Source organism: Orcinus orca, chromosome 1 (assembly GCF_937001465.1).
Source record: "Orcinus orca chromosome 1, mOrcOrc1.1, whole genome shotgun sequence".
Classification (NCBI taxonomy): domain Eukaryota; kingdom Metazoa; phylum Chordata; class Mammalia; order Artiodactyla; family Delphinidae; genus Orcinus; species Orcinus orca.
Window position 1 is genome coordinate 11,387,767 of NC_064559.1, and position 20,482 is coordinate 11,408,248.

Below are 20,482 nucleotides of genomic sequence, written 5' to 3' on the forward strand. Positions count from 1 at the left end.
GTGTCCCCTGCATTGGCAGGCAGATTCTTAACCACTGCGCCACCAGGGAAGCCCAAATGGCTTTATTACTGAATTCTGATTCCATTGCATATCCCAGCACTAGAGCATCAGCTCCTTAACTGGGGACCATGATTTGTCTTTGCATCCTCTCTGCCTAATGCAGTGCCTGGCCAAGTACCTGTAGAATGAATAAGTAAGTGCATTTTTACTTTGGATTTAAACCTTAGTGTTTCATATTAGAATTTAGATGGGCCGTTTCCTCAGCTTCTGCTAAAATGCTTGATCTTTCCACGGAAGCTAAGGCAGTGTTGAAGTGAGGCCCTCATTTCTGGGGGCACCTGCACCTGGCAGCCGCCCACTCGGCACACACCCCTCCACAGCCTCCGTCTCCGAGCTCACCTGCATCTACCCAACCCTTATCCTGCACGAGGATGAGATGCCACTAATGTAGGGTATGATCAACGCCCTCATTAAAGCAGCCAGTGTGAATGTCGAACCTTTCTGGCCAGGTTTGTTTGCAAAGGCCCTGGCCAATGTCAACACCAAGACGCTTATCTGCAGCATAGGGCTAGTGGCCCTGCCCAGCAGGAGGTCCTGCCCCGATGGAGGACAAAATGGGAGCAAAGAAAGAAGGCTCTGAGGAGTCTGACAATGGCATAGGCTTTGGTCTTTTTGATTAAATCTCCTTTGTATTATGTTCAATAAAAAGCTGACCTCTTAAAAGAAAATAAAAAAGGATTTTAGATCGTTAAGTCAAAAACCCCCCGAGATCTAGCCAGAGCTGCTGGCACACAGGAAGGGATGGACAAGACAGTGGAAGGAAAGCACATCTGGTAACGCATGGGAACTATGTTTTCCTTCCCGCTCCCGTTGCAGAACTAGGCTCATTAGACAAGCCCTGGGAAGCACGGTCAAGAGTCTGGGTTCTGGAGTCACTGTCTCAATCTCAGATCCTGTCTCTGCAACTCACTAAGTGTGACCTCTGAGCCTGTCTTCTCGTCTATAAAATGAAGATATTAATAGTACTACCTACATCACAGACATACTGAGAATGAAATAAGATAATGCATAAACTTAGTTCAGGGCTCCGTGAATAAGAATTCTCAATAAATGGCCAAAGTGTTCAGTGGACTGAATACACACTCACTTAAAGGTTATTCAAATGCCCTCCATTTTTTTAAAATTAATTTTTGGCTGCGTTGGGTCTTCATTGCTGCACGAGGGCTTTCTCTAGTTGCGGCGAGCGGGGGCTACTCTTGGTTGCGGCGCACGGGCTTCTCATTGTGGTGGCTTCTCTTGTTGCGGAGCACGGGCTCTAGGTGCGCGGGCTCAGTAGTTGTGGCTCGCGGGCTCTAGAGCGCAGGTTCCGTAGTTGTGGTGCACGGGCTTAGTTGCTCTGCGGCATGTGGGATCTTCCTGGACCAGGGCTCGAACCCATGTCCCCTGCATTGGCAGGTGGATTCTTAACCACTGCGCCACCAGGGAAGCCCTTGTTTCTGTTTTCAATGAAAAGCTTCTCAATGAAAAGCTTCTCAAGTTTAAGGATAGCCTCTGTTGGTCTCTCTCCATTCATTAAGCACTTACTTTGAGCCAAGCACTGTTCTTGTTAGCGTTGGGGAACAGAGAAATAAAAGGTCATCCCTGCCCCTAAGAAATTACAGCCTCAGGGGAAAACAAAGTGTATTTACAAAATAGTATGTGGACCATGAATGAGATAAACAAACACTGGTTGGAGAGTCCAAAAAGTGGCACCTGACCTGCTGGCGAGAGGGATGGGCTACCAAATACTGGTGTGAGCCCGAAGGACCCAGACCAGGAATGGGGAAAGGGAATCTAGGCAGAAGGGAGAACTCGTGCAAAGCTACTGAACCATGTCTCAGGACCTATCCTTGTGCCTTCAAGGCTCTGCTACCCAGCCTTCCTGCCGCCCTGATTCGTAGGTCTCTCTTTGGAAGTCACCGCCAGTGACAAAGAATGGCCCAAGCTGGCAGATGGAAGCTAGACGGGCCTGGAGACCGCTAGGAGGCTGAACCCTCCGTCAGGCAAGAGGTCATGTAAGCAGAACTGGCAAGTTTTGGGAAGGAAAATGAGGCACCCCCGTCTACGGACCAGGAAGGAAATGGGAATTATATAAATGGGAATTATATAAATGGGAATTATAAAAGTAAGAATTTTATAATATCTCGTATTCAGGATGACAGAGGGTTGGTGTTATGTACAAACTGTAGACTATTTGATTTTTTGATACCATGGACTACTTTAAAATAGTTCACCAGGGACATCCCTGGCAGTCCAGTGGTTAAGACTCCTCTGAGCTCGCACTGCAGGGGGCACAGGGTTCGATCCCTGGTCAGGGGAAGATGCCGCATGCTGTGCAGCCCGGCCAAAAAAAAAAAAAAAAGATAAAAAAATAGTTCACCATAGTACACTAAATTTACCCAAATGACACGTTTCAGGTAACCAGGACTGCCGGCCTAACAGCCCTCGATACTGGCTACTTGACACCAACCATCTACCATCAGACCCAACCCGCTTCCGCTGAAACGAAATGACAAGAAACTCTTGATCAGTTAGTTGAGTTGCTTCTAATTTGAGAGTCCACACATCTGAAAAGGAAGCTGAAGGTTCTCTGTGATTAAACTCAGTGATGTCTTGACTTATGAATAGGCTGTGCAGGACTCAGCACTAATTTAGGTTCCATGTATTTTGTTACAACAGAAAAGAGTAAAAATGAGTCGTTCGGCTTGCAGTGAAAGATAGTTCCAGGCCTTTTTAAATTTTAAAGTAAGCTCACCCCCAGTACTCTGGTTATAGTGTAAAGACAGTAAAATTAAAAAAAATATGATACACACTATTTATTGTGATCAACAGCTCAGTTTATTAGATGTTTTAATAAAGTAAATCCTTATAGTGAAAACAACATACTAGAAATAGCTTTTGAAAAGCTATTTTTTTATGATATGCTTACAAAGTGTCAGACCTAAGTGAAAACATCCACCACGGTGGTAATACAGTGAACAAGTTTCCTGTGAGTAAAGCTGAATGCTGCACAGACAGGCTGACTGTTTACAGCCAGATTAGCTTCTTGATACCATGAAGATCAGACTTTGAATTTGTAGGAGGGCAGCTTCTAAACGTCGCTGGTCTTTTTAGTAAAAATTCCACTTTCTCAGCTATTCTGGAGTTTCAGAGAGGAATTCCTTTGGCCTTAATGACATTTACTCCAGAACCACGCTGCCTTTTTGATGCCTCTTCACCCTCGAATAGGGACTTATTGTATCATCCGTCACAAAATCATACAGTACTTTTATCCAGGAATTGTAGTGGGGGAGGCTCTCATAGTACTCAGCTGCTATCTTCCTCACCTGGAAGGGAAAATACAGCAAGATGAGTGAGTGCTGAGTCCTATTACAGATGACAGATGAACGTCTGACACACACACTCAGGAGAAACCATGAGACTTTCTCCCGCCTCCCTCTCAAATAAATAAATAAATAAAAGCAGCAGCTTTGGGAATTCTAAACAAAAAGCAGCTTACATTTCAGCAGTAACATATACTTGATCCTCTAGAGTTAATGACGCTCCAACAAGCTCTGAGGGACTAAATACACTGGTTTACTTGTAAAAGTTGGCAGCTGGAATCTTTAACAACAAATCCTTGCAATCCAGTCAGCTCGCTGCTTTTTAAGTGTGGTACTGCACGGCCGCCACTGCAGGGTTTAAAGGCACCACTTGATCCCCTGCCATTAAGGAACCTACAAATACTGATCAATTATTGTGGCATGCCAGTTAGAAATTAATCACTTATCAAGTGTGCAATTCAGCCATCTCAAGTTGAGAATGTCTTTTAAAAAAATTACTGCCAGTGTGATGAGCAAGCAAAACTAGTTACTGCTGAGTAAGAAAAAATTCTGTGGCTTCAACAAAATGTACAAAAACTACCCTAATAAATCCCAAAGGAAAACAAAAACACAGAATCCAAGATGTTGAAGAGAGACAGCACGAAAAACATAGAAAAAATTAAAGAACCTTGTTATTGTGATAAGAATATTCTAAAATTGATTACAGCGATGGTTGTACAACTCTGAACAATCTAAAAACCATTGAATTTTAAATGGATGAATTGTATCTATGAGTTACATCTCAATAAAGCTGTTAAAAGAAACCTTGCTATACATAGCTATTAACTAACCACGTGACAGTTATATGCAACATAACTACTGCAGCACAACAACTGTAGAACAAGATACTCCTTGGTATACACCATAGAAAAAGCCGGAAAAGGAAGACTTAAGAGAACTCTGAGAACGTGTGTTAGTTTAGCTAAGCAACAGGAAAACAGTGTGGAATGGAGTGGGAACTCAATACTCACTGATGAACCATGGGCCTTAGGTCAAGTAATGTTTGAGCTGAACAGTTCAGGGACTGTTCAAGAAAATTACAAGTCAAAGTATGTGGTTTATATTGGAAAAAATTAATTATTTTGCTCCGAAGGTGACTGGCTTTCTCCTTAAACCATAACCTCTTAAAATATAAAAATGTACTGTCCTAGTCAGGGAAGAGGCAAGCAAAGGTGGGCTGCACTCTTCAGGCCACAATGACACAAAGTAGTTGCACTAGCACCACATCACACCGTTTCAAAGCTGTCTTCGGCCAGTTGTGTGGTGCTTTCCCCCATTTTATTTTGAAAAATGTAAAACCGACAGAAAAGTTGAAAGAACAGAAAAACCAACACCCATATGCCCTTCACCTAGGTCCACCAATTGACACTATGTCACGGCCACTTTCTCTCTCTCCATATATAGTACACGCCACATACTTTGCTCTTTCTTTGACGAAAGAAAGCTGCAGACATTATATGAAAACTAACCCCGAATACTTCACCCCTAAATATTCTACACATATCTCCTAAGAACGAGGACATTCCCCGACAAGACCATAATACCATTACCGCACCCAAGAAATTTAACAATGACACAGTATTATGTATCACACGGTCCAGATTCAAAATTTCCCCACTAACTCAATGTCCTTTCTAGATCTTTCTTTCCTCAATTGGCAATCCAATCAATAATCAAACGTTGTATTTCACTGTCATGTTGTATACGAGTCTGCAGACAGTCAACATTTAAAAACTGAAGAGGAAATCTATAAAATGTGGTTGGGTGGATATGATAGCATAAAATACCTGGCTATGGTTCCCTTATATCACAGCTAAAAAAAAAAAAATCAAAAAAACCTCATATTACACATCATGCCACTTCCCCTTTTTAGAATTACAGAAACATTTTTTTGGTAATGGAATTGTAAAAGTTATCCATTCTGAGGATGGCAAGTCTAATAAGAGAACTCATCAGAAATACAACTGAAGTTTGGAGAGGATCATCCTGTTTTGGGAAGGGTGAAAGGATGAGTGTCAATGTGCTGTCTTTCATTTACTCCACAAACGACACACTGAAAGTCTATGTGACAGGAAACAGATGGTCCCTACCTGTGGGAAGTCTGTGGTACTGGAAACTGAAGTTCACTTATTTTGCAGAGCAATTATGTAGGACCTCTGTATTTCACAACAAACCAACACAAACCTTAGCTAAGTGTATTCAGCTTAACAGTGATAATGGTTATGTGAACTTTTGCTCCCTTCACAGAGGGAATTCATTCTCTATTTCTGAATTACTTTACATGTTAGCCAATTTTGCAGATCCCCCAACATTCTAAACCAGACGTGTTACCGCTAGGCTTAGGGATCCAGGACAGTGAACTCTTTGTAAAGTTAGGCTGGCCAACTCAGGACTTGGACTCTTGCTGTTTTCTTTGATGAACAGCCTAGATGGACGAAATATACTAGATTCCATTTTAAATGAGCAAGTCAAAAGTAATTTTGATCATATAACCATCAGAAATTAGAACATGTATCAAATCCTTTACTTACCAGGGGAAGGCTTTTTCCGGGAATGTTGGGGAAGTCATGGTGTTCATTATGGTAACCCACATTGAAGGTGAGTAAATTCAGAGGCCCATAGTATGAGTAAGTTTCATGTCCTTTTAAGAACATGTAATGTTCAGCTATAAAATGTCCAGAGATTGGGTGCAAACCTAGGCCAAGTAAGGTTGCCACCAACATGTAGACTAAAGATTTAATTCCCAAAACGTAGTAAATCGCAACGTCAAAAGTGATCTGGATCACAGTATTGATGATTTCCAGATAAGAAATTGGTTTGGGGTTGATGAACAGAGGCCGAAAAGCATAAAAGAGAGGTTGAAGAATAACCCAGATAAACTTTCTGAAAGTGGTACAGAAGAACCAGCCTTCAAAATCAGTTGGAATATCCACATCGACGCCATCACCACCGAGGTATCGATGATGATCCATGTGATACCTCTTAAAGGAAATTGAATATGGAACACCAATAGGGAGATTAGCAAATATTCCAAACCAACGATTCCTCATAGGTTTGCATTGGCCAAAGGCACTGTTGTGGGAAACTTCATGAATAGCCAGAGTCGTTGAATGATTAATGCAGCTGCCAAAGGCATACGCCCAAAATAGGACCCATTTCCAGTCCAAGTCCTTCACTAAGTAAAATGCAACAAACTGAGTGAGAACCATCAAAATTACAATCCATATCAAGTTGGAATCAGGTTTCATTAAGGATCTTATCTCTGGATACTTTGCTGTAAGGGAAAAACAAACAAAAACTCAGAGACTGAGAAAAGTGCACAATAGTTCTGCAATTATAATTAAACTAACATCAATTACATTAACACATGGATTAATTTTTTTCTTTTTCCAAGTCATTATATGCCCTCTATTAGAGACTTTATCAAATATTTGTCTACTACAGGGAAGGAGTGTATTCAACAGTAAAGTTACTAAATACTATGTCACAACAAATTGAGAATTTATGCGGAAAAAAATAAGGCTCAAAATCTAGACTCTCCACAATAACAGAAAGATAGTCACAAATGAGTAAAGATTTCATGTTATCTAGTTGCCTTTTTACTCCTAACAATTTTTTGTATATTAAATTTATAAGTTTTACAAAGTGGTAATCATAATCTGGTAAACCTATGTGTCTGGCAGATTACAGACTATTACAATATGCTTTTATGTAATATATATACAATATACTATATATGCAATATACTTATATATAATATATACATATTATATACACTATATTATATACTTAGATTTCATAATTTCCTTTTTAATGACTAAATCACTTCTAGTTGCTAGTTGTAACTTCTAACCATTTTCCTATTTTTAGACATTTAGATATGTAAATTTTTGCCAATGTAGACTTTTTCTAGTCACCTGGAAATTAGGGTAATTTCCAAAGAACTCTATGGATTCACAACACTACGCCCCCTTCTTTCTTTCTTTTTGGGTTAGAACTGAACAATACTAATCTGTGTTAGATTATTTGTTGAATTCACATGCAAATATCCAAGTATTATGGAAAGGGCCAGTAATAAAAATCTCTGCATTTCAGGCAAGTGTTCCTACAGGCAAATGCAGATTCTTCTCTGTATCCCAGGCACTCCAGAGATGGAAGCCCAGATATAATGAACATCTTTTGTTTTGTGTGTTGTCAAGTATGTTTGACCCAGGACAGCAAAAGGAAGAAGGACCTTTTTCTTGGGACAGGTCTTTCAGAGTGTTCTTGAAAAGATTCAGAAAAAAGAAGAGCAGCTTCACCCTCTTTTCTCTAAAGGTGAAATGAAGAATTCAATAAAAGCTTAAAATGCAAGACAGGAAGTTATTTAAGTCTAGTTTTAGATATAAGAAATAAAGGTAGTGTTAATTCGAGGTAATTATTCTTGTTTCTTTCCTTTCCCCTCTTCTGTCTCCACTCCCTAACCTCTCATCTTTGTTGGTATTAGTTCATTTCATCAATGTTAACAATTTTGTAGGCAATAGGCCAAAAAAATAATCCTTTTGAGGGTTACTTTTTGATTATTGATTACTCAATAGGTTTGCGTCTAAAACTAACTACCCTGGGATAAATGAAAAACTCAAATAAGTCATTCATTAAAATATGGGCATTTTGAGCAGTCCTCCAAACAAGTGTTTAATTCATTGGTGGATAAGTAATAAATCTTTTGTATTAAAATGTGTTATTTCTGTTTAGAGCTCCAGCATTTTTACCTTACATAAAACTAGATTAAATTGACACATCTGACAAGGGATAGAAGATAACACACACTTTGTAGTTACACTAAAATCATGAAACAAAGATGGCACATTTTTCTCAGACAAATCAACTTCCTCCAAGTAATTCTGTACCAAATTTTTGCAAAGCTGTAATAGTATATAAAAATCAATACTAGCATGCCAATATAATTAAATGGGAGGAAAGAACAGTCTTTTCAACAAATGGTGCTGGAAAAACTGGTCATCCATGTGCAGAAGAATAAAACTGGACCTCTCTCTTACACCAAACACGAAACTTACAAAAAGGATCTGAGTACTGATACATGCTACAACATGGGTGAACCTTGAAAACATTATGCAAAGTGAAAGAAGCCAGTCACAAAAGACCAAATATTTTATGATTTCATTCATAAGAAACATCCAGAATAAGCAAATCTATAAAAACAGAAAGATTAGTGGTTGCCCAGGACTGGAAGATATGGAGACTGCTTATGAGTATAGGGTTTCTTTTTAGGGTGACAAAAACTTTATAAAATTAGATTGTAGTGATAGTTTAAAACTCTGTGAATACACTATAAAAACTCACTGAATCGTACACTTTAAATGGGTGAACTTTCAGGACTTCCCTGGCGGTCCAGTGGTTAAGACTGCGCTTCCAGTGCAGGGGGAACGGGTTTGATCCCTAGTTGGGGAATTAAGATCCCACATGCCCTGCGGCATGGCCAAAAAAAAAAAAAAAAAGGATGAACTTTATAGTCTGTGAATTGTATTTTAATAAGGCTGTTAAAAAAAATGCTGTTTCACTGTGGAAGTACAGCAGTAAAAGGAGCATTTCTTGTGATTATCTGACCCACTAATAATGGTCTAGTTCCTAGCCTTCATTAATTTCGTACATAAATTTTGTAAATTTAGCATACAGATGGTGGTTGTTAAACAACATATCCATGTTCTCTGGTGCCTCTCTCTCCCCCAAAACCTGATACATTTGAGAAATATCTCACCATTTAAGTATAATTTAAACAAGTCTCCAGATTTTTATCTTTCCTGAGGGTATTCCATCTCCACCCCTGAGATGGAACACTGAGCAGTATTTATTTACACCTGCAGGGAAAATGATGTTTTCATTGAGAAATATGTAGTCCTTATACTTTCCAAGTGAAACGGTCCAGTGATGATAAGTTTGTGGAAAAAAGGTTCAGTGTTGAGATAAGCATGAACAAGCACCTTTTGACTTCCTTGATTTTCTGAATTTTAAATAGATAGCTAAGTTCCAGTATTCAGGAGTTGGTTTTTATAGCGTGGATACCAGATTATTCTTATGTAATGTATTGATCAGGCATAGATAAAATATACCATATGCTATCTCCTATGTGTGATTTGCAAAATACACATTTTGATTAAAAATAAAAAGGAAAGCATCCACGAACCAAACTCTCTTAAAAGTATACCCTTAATAGCAACTATAAAGGTTCAAGCTCCCAACTTACTGATTCAATTTTAACAAATCCATTTCAAAGGGATCTACTAACTCTTCTTTTTTTTAACAATTTATAAAGTTCTATTACAGTGTAAAATAGTCCCTAGTGTCAGAAGGATATGGGTTTAAATCTAGATTCCTCCATTTACTAGATCTGTGACCACATGCTACCAAACTCTGGTTCCGCTGTTTGCGGGACTCAAGAGACAAGTATTGGCTGGAAAGGAAAGGTTGCTTTATTCAGGAGGCAGGCAACCTGGAGAAGGTGAACTCTAGTCCAAGAGACAACTCTGAAGGGTCTGCTCGACCATGAAAGTTTTTAAAGGGTTAACTCCTTTCTTTTTGTGAAAACATGAAATTTCTAACTTACCCAACAAAAATCAGGGGCTTGATTTTTCTTTTCACTGCACAAATGGATGCAGAGAAAAAAAACTAGGGGAATACTGTGTATGAGAAAGAATTCCTCCTATTCAATTTACCACCCACTAGTTTCCAGATCTTTGAAACAATAGCAAAGAGGTTAAAAGCAATGCTTTGAAGGTAATCTAACCCAGATCAGAATTCCCCTCTAACGTTTACTTATTCACTCTTACTTCATCTTTAAAACAGGGATAACACCTACCTAATTACTGGCAGGATTAAATTGTGTAATGTTTGTAAAGCACTCAACACAATGCCTCCATTAAGAGTACCCTGGGAGAAATGAGAGAATTCTCTATATAATGTAGAAGCTGCAAATAGCTGAGCGCCTTACACCTCTAGAGAGTTGAATAAGGCCTAGTTAACCTGGTGTAAAGGCCCTAAACTAGCAGTCAGGGGACCAGAAGGCTAATCTTGGCAAGTCTTCCATACTTCAGCCTTTTCGTCCACAAAACTGGGATGGATGAAAAATATATATGAATCTGCCCTTCTTGCATGAGCCTCGTTGAGAGGATCAATGAGAACACCGTGACCGCAGCAGGATCCGGACCCTGGAACGCTTACCTTTCCGGCCCGAGAAGCCCCTGCGGTCAAACGGGTCGGGTACCACGAGTTCCCTCCCCGGCCCAAGGCGGCAGCCGCCGGCGGCAGGATGACCGGCTGGCGCTGACCAACGTCAGCGCGCCCCGCGCGTGGGCCGCCAGATGCTCCAGGACCACGCCCTGCCGCGCACACGCTCGCAGCCTGGCTCTGCCGGGGCCGGCTACCGGGAGAGGGAGAGGAGGAGGAGGGGAGAGGGAGAGGAGGAGGAGGGGGGGGAGGGGGAGGACGGGGACGGGGAGGAAACGGTGCCGACCGGCAGCACGAGAATCTCCAAGCGAGAGGATCTACCCAAGGGTGGCCTAGTCGCGGGGACTCGGCTCTGAGCAAACCCTGGCCTCGACCGCACGCCCGCGCTTGGGGGCGCGCCTGCGCCTCCCAGCCGAAGGGCCGGGGCTACGCGGTGGGACGGGGGAGCGCGGGGCTCCCTCCGGCCCAGCGCCTCCCCCGGCTTTTCCCGCGAGGCCAGGCGGCCGGGGCGGCGGGACGCGGCAGGGAGTCGACTCTTAACCGGCCTCGGGCGCGCAAGGGCCGCGCGAGGAGGGCGCGTCCCGGTAGCGGGAGGCCGCGCACGCACATAACGGGGCGCGGGCCCGGACCTCACCCAGGATCTCCTGGCGCCGAGTGGCGTGGGGCTGGTCGGTGTAGACCCACTCGAAGTCTTCCCGAGAAACGCGGTTCCCCATGGCGGCGGCGGCTTGCGGTCCAGCTGCCGGCTCTCGCTCCTGGCCGGGATCCTCCGAAGCTGAGGCGGAGATGAAAGCGAAGGCGGCGGCTCCGCGACTAGTGTCAGCTGGCTGCTGCGGAGCCGGAGAGCAGTCGCCGAGCGGGGCGGAGCCTCGAGGCCCCGCCCCTCCGGCCCCAGCCACCACCACGCCCGCCCCGGAGCGTGGCAGGCCGGGCGGAGGCCCCAGCGGTGGACGGGATTCCGCGGCTTCCTGGCTGGGGGTTCTGAGATTCTGTGACTCGGCGACCGGCTGAGACCGAGTTCCTGCAAGTCCCGGCTTCTTGCGGCCTGTCCTGCGCGGTGCCAGTGCCCAAGGCCGGAAAAAGGTGAAAAAGGAAAGAAAGGTCTCGAGTTAAATAAGACTGCTTTTTAGCGCCTCGGGGGAAGGCCGGAGTTCGATCACGAGGATCCTTGGTCATAAATGGCGACTCGCCCAAATGTTGTTTGATTTTGAAAAGCAGCTTATTCACTGAGCCGTTTTTGGCTGCCTCCTGGAAGTAATACCTCAGGAAAAAATGCGGAGCTTGTAGTGATTAAGAGCTAATTAAGAAAAATGAAATCACTGTTGTTGAGAGTGAAAAATGATGAGGAATTTGTTGTTTTCCCTGAATTATTCTTGTGTGACTATTTCTCTTACCAGGTGATTGCTCAGCCATACATCTGTCACAGAAGTCGTTTGAACCACCACCTCCTTCTGAAAGAGAGGACATTTTGTTTCAAAATTAATTACCACTTTTCCATTAAAAAAGAAACTTTGACTAAGATTACAAAAAGGAAGATAACCAACAGGGTGTTCTTATAATAAAAGAACACCACACACACACACACACACACACACACACACAAAATCACAACGAAATCTGATCAAACCCCTATATCCAACTACTAATGTATAGAAAATAGAACAGAGGAGCATGTTAAACTACACCATAGAGATAGAATCAGCAAGATCTTGACTGTGGGAAACTCTACAGGACAACATCCTGGGTACTTTAATAAATAAAACGCAAGGGAAACAAAAGAGGGAAAACCTACAGATTAAAAGGGGCTTTAAAAACATCAATCGACTGCAACGTATTGCTCTTATTTAGATTGTAATTCAAATTGTCAAAAGCTTTTAAAATTGACATGAGATCATTTAACTCAGATATCGATTAGATGTGTGATGATATTGAGAAATTATTGTTAATTTGTGTGATAATAGTGTTATGATTACAGTTGTTTTTGTTTTTTTTTGAAGTCCATATCTATTAGCGTTTCATACCAGGGGGAAAAAAAAAACCTCAGACAAACTAAAACAAACACATAATGGCACATGCGATTAACCTTACTATGCTATGCCACACTAAAAAAAAAAATGAGTAAGGTCTTTATGTCTTAATAGATCTCCAAAACGTACTGTTAAATGCAAAACACTGGGTATGGGCTGGGGCGTGGAGTATATTTCATACACAATACATATATAATATGTGTTTCCTTGGATATGGTTTAGAAAGACAATATAGGTTTAGAAAGAACCAAGAAATGATTATTATTGTAAGAGAGTAAGTGGGAATCTAGGGGAAAGGGTTGGGAGGGAATGTTTTCACTTAATCCTTTTCACCTTTTACATTTGAATTGAATGTGGATTTTGACATTCTAAAGAAAAGGAAAAGAATTCGGCTACAGGATTTTTGTGGGGATTAACAAGTATTTTCATTACACATAGGCATGTTTCTTTAGTGTGGACTTTTTTTTTTTTTAGCGTGGACTTTTAAAAGTTTTTAATGTGTTATCTTTCATATCTTTTCCTTACTCCTGCCAGGTAGTTTATCTTGAAGCAATCATACCAGTTATTCTAGAAAGGCACTATCCAGTCTGCTGTTAAAAGCTGTGGGTGAGAACTTCCTGGTGGTGCAGTGGTGAAGAATCCGCCTACCAGTGCAGGGGACACGGGTTCGAGCCCTGGTCCGGGAAGATCCCACATGCCAAGGAGCAACTAGGCCCGTGTGCCACAACTACTGAGCCTGAGCTCTAGAGCCCGCGTGCCACAACTACTGAAGCCCGCGCGCCTAGAGCCCGTGCTCTGCAACAAGAGAAGCCACAGCAATGAGAAGCCTGCACACCGCAACAAAGAGTAGCCTCTGCTCACCGCAGCTAGAGAAAGCCCACGCGCAGCAACGAAGACCCAACACAGCCAAAAGTAAGTAAATTAAAAAAAAAAAAAAAAGCTGTGGGAGAATCCCAGTAGTTCCTGGTGATATTGGGAAATATCAGACAATGTAGTTTTCAGAAGAGGGCAGCCATACTTTTGAAATCAAGGTGTTCTTCCATGTGGATTTTTCATTTTCCATTTTTTAAAATTTTTGAATGGGCAATTCATTTTTTAAAAATTGAGGTATAATTGATTTGCAATATTGTTGGTTTCAGGTATACAGCAAAATAATTCAGTTATATATATAAATATATTTTCAGATTATTTTCCATTATAGATTATTACAAGATATTGAATATAGTTCCCTGTGTAAATTCTTGTTGCTTATCTATTTTATATATAGTCATATCTGTTAATCCCATACTCCAAATTTATCCTCTCTGTCTCCTTCCCCTTTGGTAACCATAAGTTTATTTTCTATGTCTTTGAGTCTGTTTCTGTTTTATTAATAGATTCATTTGTATTATGTTTTAGATTCCACATATAAGTGATATCATATAATATTTGTCTTTCTCTTTCTGACTTCAGTTAGTATGATAATCTCTAGGTCCATTGATGTTGCAGCAAATGGCAATATTTCATTCTTTTTTATGGCTGAGTAATATTCCATTGCATGTATATACTACATCTTGTTTATCCATTTATCTGTTGATGGATACTTAGGTTGCTTCCATGTCTTGGCTATTATAAACAGTGCTGCTGTGAACATTGGGGTACATGTATCTTTTTTTTTCCCTCTTAACTTCAAATATATCATTTATTTGTCTTTTTGTTTGTTTATTTGAGTTCTAATGAACAAGAAACTTTGGGAAGGAAAAGCAAATAACATTCTTACCTGAGTAATCAGATCATAGTATTAATGGTTAATTAAATTATACTTAATACTCTTGGAGGTTACAAACCCTTAGAAAATATTATGAAAACTATCTTCTTTCCAGAGAAACACACATACACAAAATGTAGTATACAATTTTGGGGAGCAGGTAGTATTTACATACTTTTTGAAGCCCATCACAACTTAGTTTTCTGAGTTCAGGTTAGGAACTCCTGGTTAAATAATCTTTAAGATCCTTTCCGGTTGTGTTCTCCTAAGATAAGACAAGTGCCAGTCTTGTATCCTTACCTGTACATGGCACCAATCGCTTCGTCTTTGTCTTCCCAGCAAATCCTATACAGAAAGAAAAAAAATTGAATGGCAAGTCTTCTTGTCTATTTCACACTTGGGAAACTTGGATCTGCAGCTCTACCTTGGTGAGGTCCAACTATTTGGATCAACTTTTGATTATTTTATTTTTTAATTAATTTTTATTGGAGTATAGTTGCTTTACAATGTTGTATTAGTTTCTGCTGCCCAGCAAAATAAGTCAGCCGTACACATACATATATCCCTTCCCTTTTGGACTTTCTTCCCATTCAGATCACCACAGTGCATTAAGTTCCCCGTGCTATATGGTATATTCTCATTAGCTATTTATTTTATACATAGTATCAATAGTGTATATGTGTCAATCCCAATCTCCCAATTCCTCCCACCCCACTTCCCCCTTGGTATCCATAGATTTGTTCTCTATTTCTTCTTTGCAAATAGGATCATCCATACCATTTTTCTAGATTCCACATATATGTGTTAATATACAATATTTGTTTTTCTCTCTCTGACTTACTTCACTCTGTATGACAGTCTCTAGGTCCATCCACATCTCTACAAATGACCCAATTTCATTCCTTTTTGTGGCTGAGTAATATTCCATTGTATATATGTACCACATTTTGTTTATTCATTTATCTGTTGTTGGATACTTAACTTGCTTCCATTTCTTGGCTATTATAAATAGTGCTGCTGTGAACATTGTGGTATATATATATCTTTTTGAATTAGAGCTTTCATCTTTTCTGGATATGTGCCCAGGAGTGGGATTGCTGGATTATATGGTAGTTCTATTTTTAGTTTTTAAAGGAACCTCCATACTGTTCTCCATAGTGGCTGCATCAATTTACATTCCCATCAACAGTGTAGGAGGGTTCCCTTTTCTCTACACTGTCTCCAGCATTTATTATTTGTAGACTTTTTGATGATAGCCATTCTGACTGGTGTGAAGTGATTCCTCATTGTAGTTTTGATTTTGCACTTCTCTAATAATTAGCAACATTGAGCATTTTTTCATGTGCCTGTTGGCCATCTGTATGTCTTCTCTGGAGAAATGTCTATTTAGGTCTTCTGCCTATTTTTTGATTGGGTTGTTTGCTTTTTTTGATATTGAGTTGTATGAGCTATATGTATATTTTGGAAATTAACCCCTTGTCGGTCGTATCATTTGCAAATATTTTCTCCCATTCCGTAGGTTGTCTTTTTGTTTTATTGATGGTTTCCTTTGCTGTACAAAAGCTTTTTAAGTTTGATTAGGTCCCATTTGTTTATTTTTGCTTTTTTTAAAATTTGCCTTGGGAGACAAATTAAGAAAATATTGCTATGATCTATGTCAGAGAATGTTTTGCCTATGTTCTCTTCTGGGAGTTTTATGGTCTTCTATTTAGGTCTTGTCTTATATTTAGATCTTTAAACTATTTTGAGTTTATTTTTGTATGGTGTGAGGGAGTGTTCTAATTTCAGCAGTTCATTTGCTGAAGCCTGAAAGATACATTTATGATAACATAAAAAAAGTACCTAGAAACAAATCTAACAAAAGATGTGTAAGATCTTCAAAAGAAAATAATAACACTTTATTGAAAAACATAAAAGACTTAAATAAATTGTGAAATAGACCATGTCTATGGATTGAAAGACTAAATACCACAAAGGTGTCAATTCTCCCCACTTTTACAATTCATCTACAAATTCAATATATTTTGATAAAAATTCAAATGGGTTTTGGTGGGACTTGATAAGCTGATTTTAAATTTATATTGAAGAGTAAAAGGGTCAAGAATAGCCAAGGCATATCAATAAAAGAACAAGGTAAGTGGACTTAGTTCACCAGATAAAAAAATTCTTATAGGGCTTCCCTGGTGGCACAGTGGTTGAGAGTCCACCTGCCGATGCAGGGGACGCGGGTTCGTGCCCTGGCCCGGGAAGATCCCACATGCTGCGGAGCGGCTGGGCCCGTGAGCCATGGCCGCTGAGCCTGCGCGTTCGGAGCCTGTGCTCCGCAATGGGAGAGGCCACAACAGTGAGAGGCCCGCGTACTGCAAAAATAAATAAATTAATAAATAAAGATAGCATATTAATAATACAGTGTAGTGTAATATAGATAGCATAGTATTAATTCAGGGATAAATAATATAATAATGAGACAGAATAGAGGGTGCAGAAATAAATCCTATCAGTATATAGAAATATAAGATCAGTGAGGAAAAGGGAAGATTTTCAATAAAAATGGTGCTGGGATAATTGGTTATCAATATGAGAAAACATGAGATTGAAGCCACCTCATATTTTACACTAAAATTAGTTCAACGCATCTTATAGACTTAAATGTGGAAGGTTAAACGAAGAAGATTTTGAATTAGGAAGAAAATATTATTTAGGGAAGTTTAGAAAAGTGATTTCTTAAAAGAAGACACAAAAGGCACAAACGATCAAGAAAACATATTTTGAAAGTAGACTACTTCATTAACTGTAGAAACTGTTCATCAAAAGTCATCATAAAGAGTGAAAAGACAAGATTTCCCTGGTGGTGCAGTGGTTAAGAATCAGCCTGTCAATGCTGGGGACACGGCTTCAATCCCTGGTCCGGGAAGATCCCATATGTTGCGGAGCAACTAAACCTGTGCGGCACGAATACTGAGCCTGCACTCTAGAGTCCGTGAGCCACACTGCTGAGCCCACGTGCCACAACTACTGAAGCTGTGTGCACTAGAACCCGTGCTCCACAACAAGAGAAGCCACTGCAATGAGAAGCCCACGCACCACAACGAAGAGCAGCCCCTGTTCACCACAACTAAAAAAAGCCCAGGCGCAGCAACGAAGACCCAACACAGGCAAAAAAAAAAGAGTGAAAAGACAAACTATAAACAGAGAGAAGAGTTTGTATGTATAAATACATACATTTATTGATTGTATGTTTTTCCAACACATACAATCAATAAATGACAAGTATTCAAAATATATAAAGAACTCTTAAGAATTAAAAAGAAAAGGAGGGCAGACTATAGAAAAAAGAAAAAAATAATAATTTAACAGAAAAGGAAGCACTAATGGTGTATCAGTCAGAGTCTAACCTGAAAAACAGACACCGCGTCAAGTACTTACAGCAGACGGAATTTAATGCAAGGCACTAGTTATACAGGTGACGGAGGAGTTGAGAGGCAAATGGGATAGTGAGGACAATGTGGGAAACCACTCTCATCCCCTCAGCTGGGCCGACAAATGTAGGAGAAAATGTTCTAGGACCCCAGAAGGCAACATTATCCAGTGAAAGCTGAAATCGCCGTGGGCATGTCTGGGAAGAGCTCAAGTCACAACCACAGCAGGCAAAGCCCAGGGTAAAGAAGGGAGGGGAGAAATCCCTGGCTTCACTCTCCTGCCTTCAAGTGTCCTCCACAGTGCGGGGGACACTAGTAGCCAAATTCTGCCAGAATCCAGCTGACATGGGAGCCCACAAGGGTGAGCCCCTCTGCCGTGCACTGCAGGAAAACATGAGGAATGGATCTGAGGGCACACAGGCATAAACTAGCACAAATGACCCAGGATGAGGTGAAAAATGTTCAACCTTATTACATATCAAGGACAGGCAATTAAAATCCACAATAAAATACTATTTTAGAAGCTCTCCTTTCCAGCAAAACAACTATAACCGGTGAAAGTTTTAGAACACAACAGCAATTTAAAGTCTCTGGAAGGTGCCCTAAGGGCATACAGCAAATGAAATATTTATTCAAGAAAATCTACTAAATCTCAGTAACAACAACAAATGTCTATGGTACCTGGACCATGACCTACTCTTTCTCCCCTTAACCCAAGCTCAGCATAACAGATGCTCCTCTCCAGGTAGCTGTGGCCAAGAAGATAAGGCTCCCTATTCCCCCAGCTCCCAGTCAAGGGCTATGGTGTCCTCCCAGGAGGGGCAGGTTGCCAGCATTTCTCATGCTTCCACCTCAAGCCCCTCACCTCAGTTCCATGTTGCAGAGGCTAAATTCCAGGAGAATGTAGCCAGGAAGTCAAGGGTCCATTCATCCACTCAGCCATCTCATAGAGTGGAGGCTCTACAACAGTTGTGGCAGACTGAGAATACTGGGCCCTCATTTATCCTCACTTCAATTTGCTTGTATCCCTGGAAGGGGACTCAAATTTAACTGGATCAGATTTTGGAGCAAATTATGCTCAAGGACATTACCAAAAATAATAGAGCTATCAGCCAGCAATTAGAGAAACCTAACAGCTGGGTGTAACACAAACAGAAGCAGACATCTTAACAGACCAGGGAAATCCAAAAAGGAGGGGACATATGTATACATATAGCTGATTCACTTTGCTGTAAGCAGAAGCTAATCCAACATTGTAAAGCAACTTCTTGGATTTCCTTTGCATTTAGGTTGTACACTTTTCTTATTTGAAAACTTGTTCTTATTGCTGAATCAAAGTTTATGCTAAAAGATTTTCAGACTCACTTTGGAGAGATTAGCAGCAGATGACAGATTGGTGCCTGTAGTAGTAGTTTCTAGCACAAACTCACCGACTGCATAAACTTTGATTCAGCAATAAGAACGAGTTTTCAAATAAGAAAAGTATACAACCTAAATGCAAAGGAAATCCAGAAAAGAGGGGATATATGTATACGTATAGCTGATTCACTTTGCTGTAAGTAGAAGCTAATATAACATTGTAAAGCAACTATACTCCAATAAAAATTAATTTAAAAAATAAATTAAATAAAAAATAAAATTATATTTTTAAATGCAAAAAACAAAACAAAAACAAAAAAAAAAAGAAAAGTGTACAACCAGTGCAGGTTGGCCTTTGAAGTGATGTTACTATAAGCAAAAAATGCTGACCTACGATGGGTCCATGCACGCTACAGAAGATACAGAGCAGAGTTGCTTGCGTCTTCTTTCACCTATGTCACTATTTGGAAAAAGGGGTAAAGTGATACTTTTCTGTAGAAAAACACTTTAGAAGAAACTACTCTTGTGGCAAAATTGCTGAAGGAGCAGACTGGTGGAAAAGGCCATCATATTTCCCAAATGTATTTCTTTCTGTCAACCCTAGAGGCATTGAAGAGACACAGGCTGTAAGTTAAAGCAAAAAATCAGTGTGTCAGGAGGGAATCTTATGAGAAAGTCCTGCAAGCATGACTCTGCCTCCCACTCACTTGGGCTTTCACTTGTTTCTGCTGAAAGGAGCCAGACACCTTTGCTTCCTGACAGTCTGGTACCACAGAAAAATACGTATGCATTTTCAGTGTATGCAGGAATCAATGTCAAGTCTCTGCTCACCTGCAGATATGAAATCAGAGAGAGGGAATTCAAACTTGTGGACTGTGTGATAGGTTTTGTGAGAACATCTCTAGGCAGCAAGTTTAGAAGTATAATCCTAAGTATATTAGAGCTGGATACAAATTTGGCTTTTCCTTTTGTTTAAGAGTTTTATCAGAGGCTCCAAAACTGTGAACAGGAGGGGGTCAGATGTGCCACGTAGGTCATGCTCAAAGATGATGAATACATTTTGCTATTATTAGCTTATCACCCCCCTGAAGTGTAAGAAGAATCAAAGAAACTAATCCTGAAAGGTAAGAGAGGGGAATTGCTTGGCAGTCCAGTTGTTAGGACTTGACACTTTCACTGCTGGGGGCCGGGGCTCAATCCCTGGTCTGGGAACTAAGATCCCATAAGCTGCATGGCGTGGCCAAAAAAATAAAATAAAATAAAGAAAAAAAAATTAAATCATTGGAAAAAAAAAAAAGGAAGGTA

The 20,482-nt window shown here is 40.5% G+C and overlaps 1 protein-coding gene, 1 long non-coding RNA gene and 1 pseudogene across 10 annotated transcripts in view; 2 read left to right on the forward strand and 1 right to left on the reverse strand.

Moving 5' to 3' along the window:
- The first annotated feature begins 301 nt into the window (after nt 1–301).
- Nucleotides 302–2,117, forward strand: LOC117201824 (60S acidic ribosomal protein P1-like; annotated as a pseudogene).
- Nucleotides 2,118–2,854: 737 nt separating this feature from the next.
- DEGS1 (delta 4-desaturase, sphingolipid 1) lies at nt 2,855–11,458 on the reverse strand. Of its 2 annotated transcripts, none has more exons than XM_004270998.4 (3): nt 11,260–11,458; nt 5,933–6,675; nt 2,855–3,365 (listed from the first exon to the last, which is right to left on the reverse strand). In XM_004270998.4, exons 1-3 carry the CDS (start codon nt 11,339–11,341, stop codon nt 3,219–3,221), a joined length of 972 nt encoding a protein of 323 aa, XP_004271046.1. In that variant the 5' UTR covers nt 11,342–11,458; the 3' UTR covers nt 2,855–3,218. The 2 variants fall into 2 exon arrangements, with proteins under 2 accessions (XP_004271046.1, XP_033286305.1); XM_033430414.2 differs by lacking the exon at nt 11,260–11,458 and adding an exon at nt 10,620–11,062.
- Nucleotides 11,459–11,551: 93 nt separating this feature from the next.
- The window catches only part of LOC117201768 (uncharacterized), a 112,280-nt gene continuing 103,349 nt past the window's right edge, over nt 11,552–20,482 (forward strand). For 2 of the 8 annotated variants that reach the window (XR_004483857.2, XR_007475546.1), the window contains exons 1-3: nt 11,552–11,708; nt 13,187–13,564; nt 20,155–20,301. This is a non-coding gene — a long non-coding RNA (uncharacterized LOC117201768). The remainder of the gene's footprint in view (nt 11,709–13,186; nt 13,565–20,154; nt 20,302–20,482) is intronic. The other 6 variants (XR_007475545.1, XR_007475543.1, XR_007475547.1 and 3 more) reach the window with 3 other exon arrangements.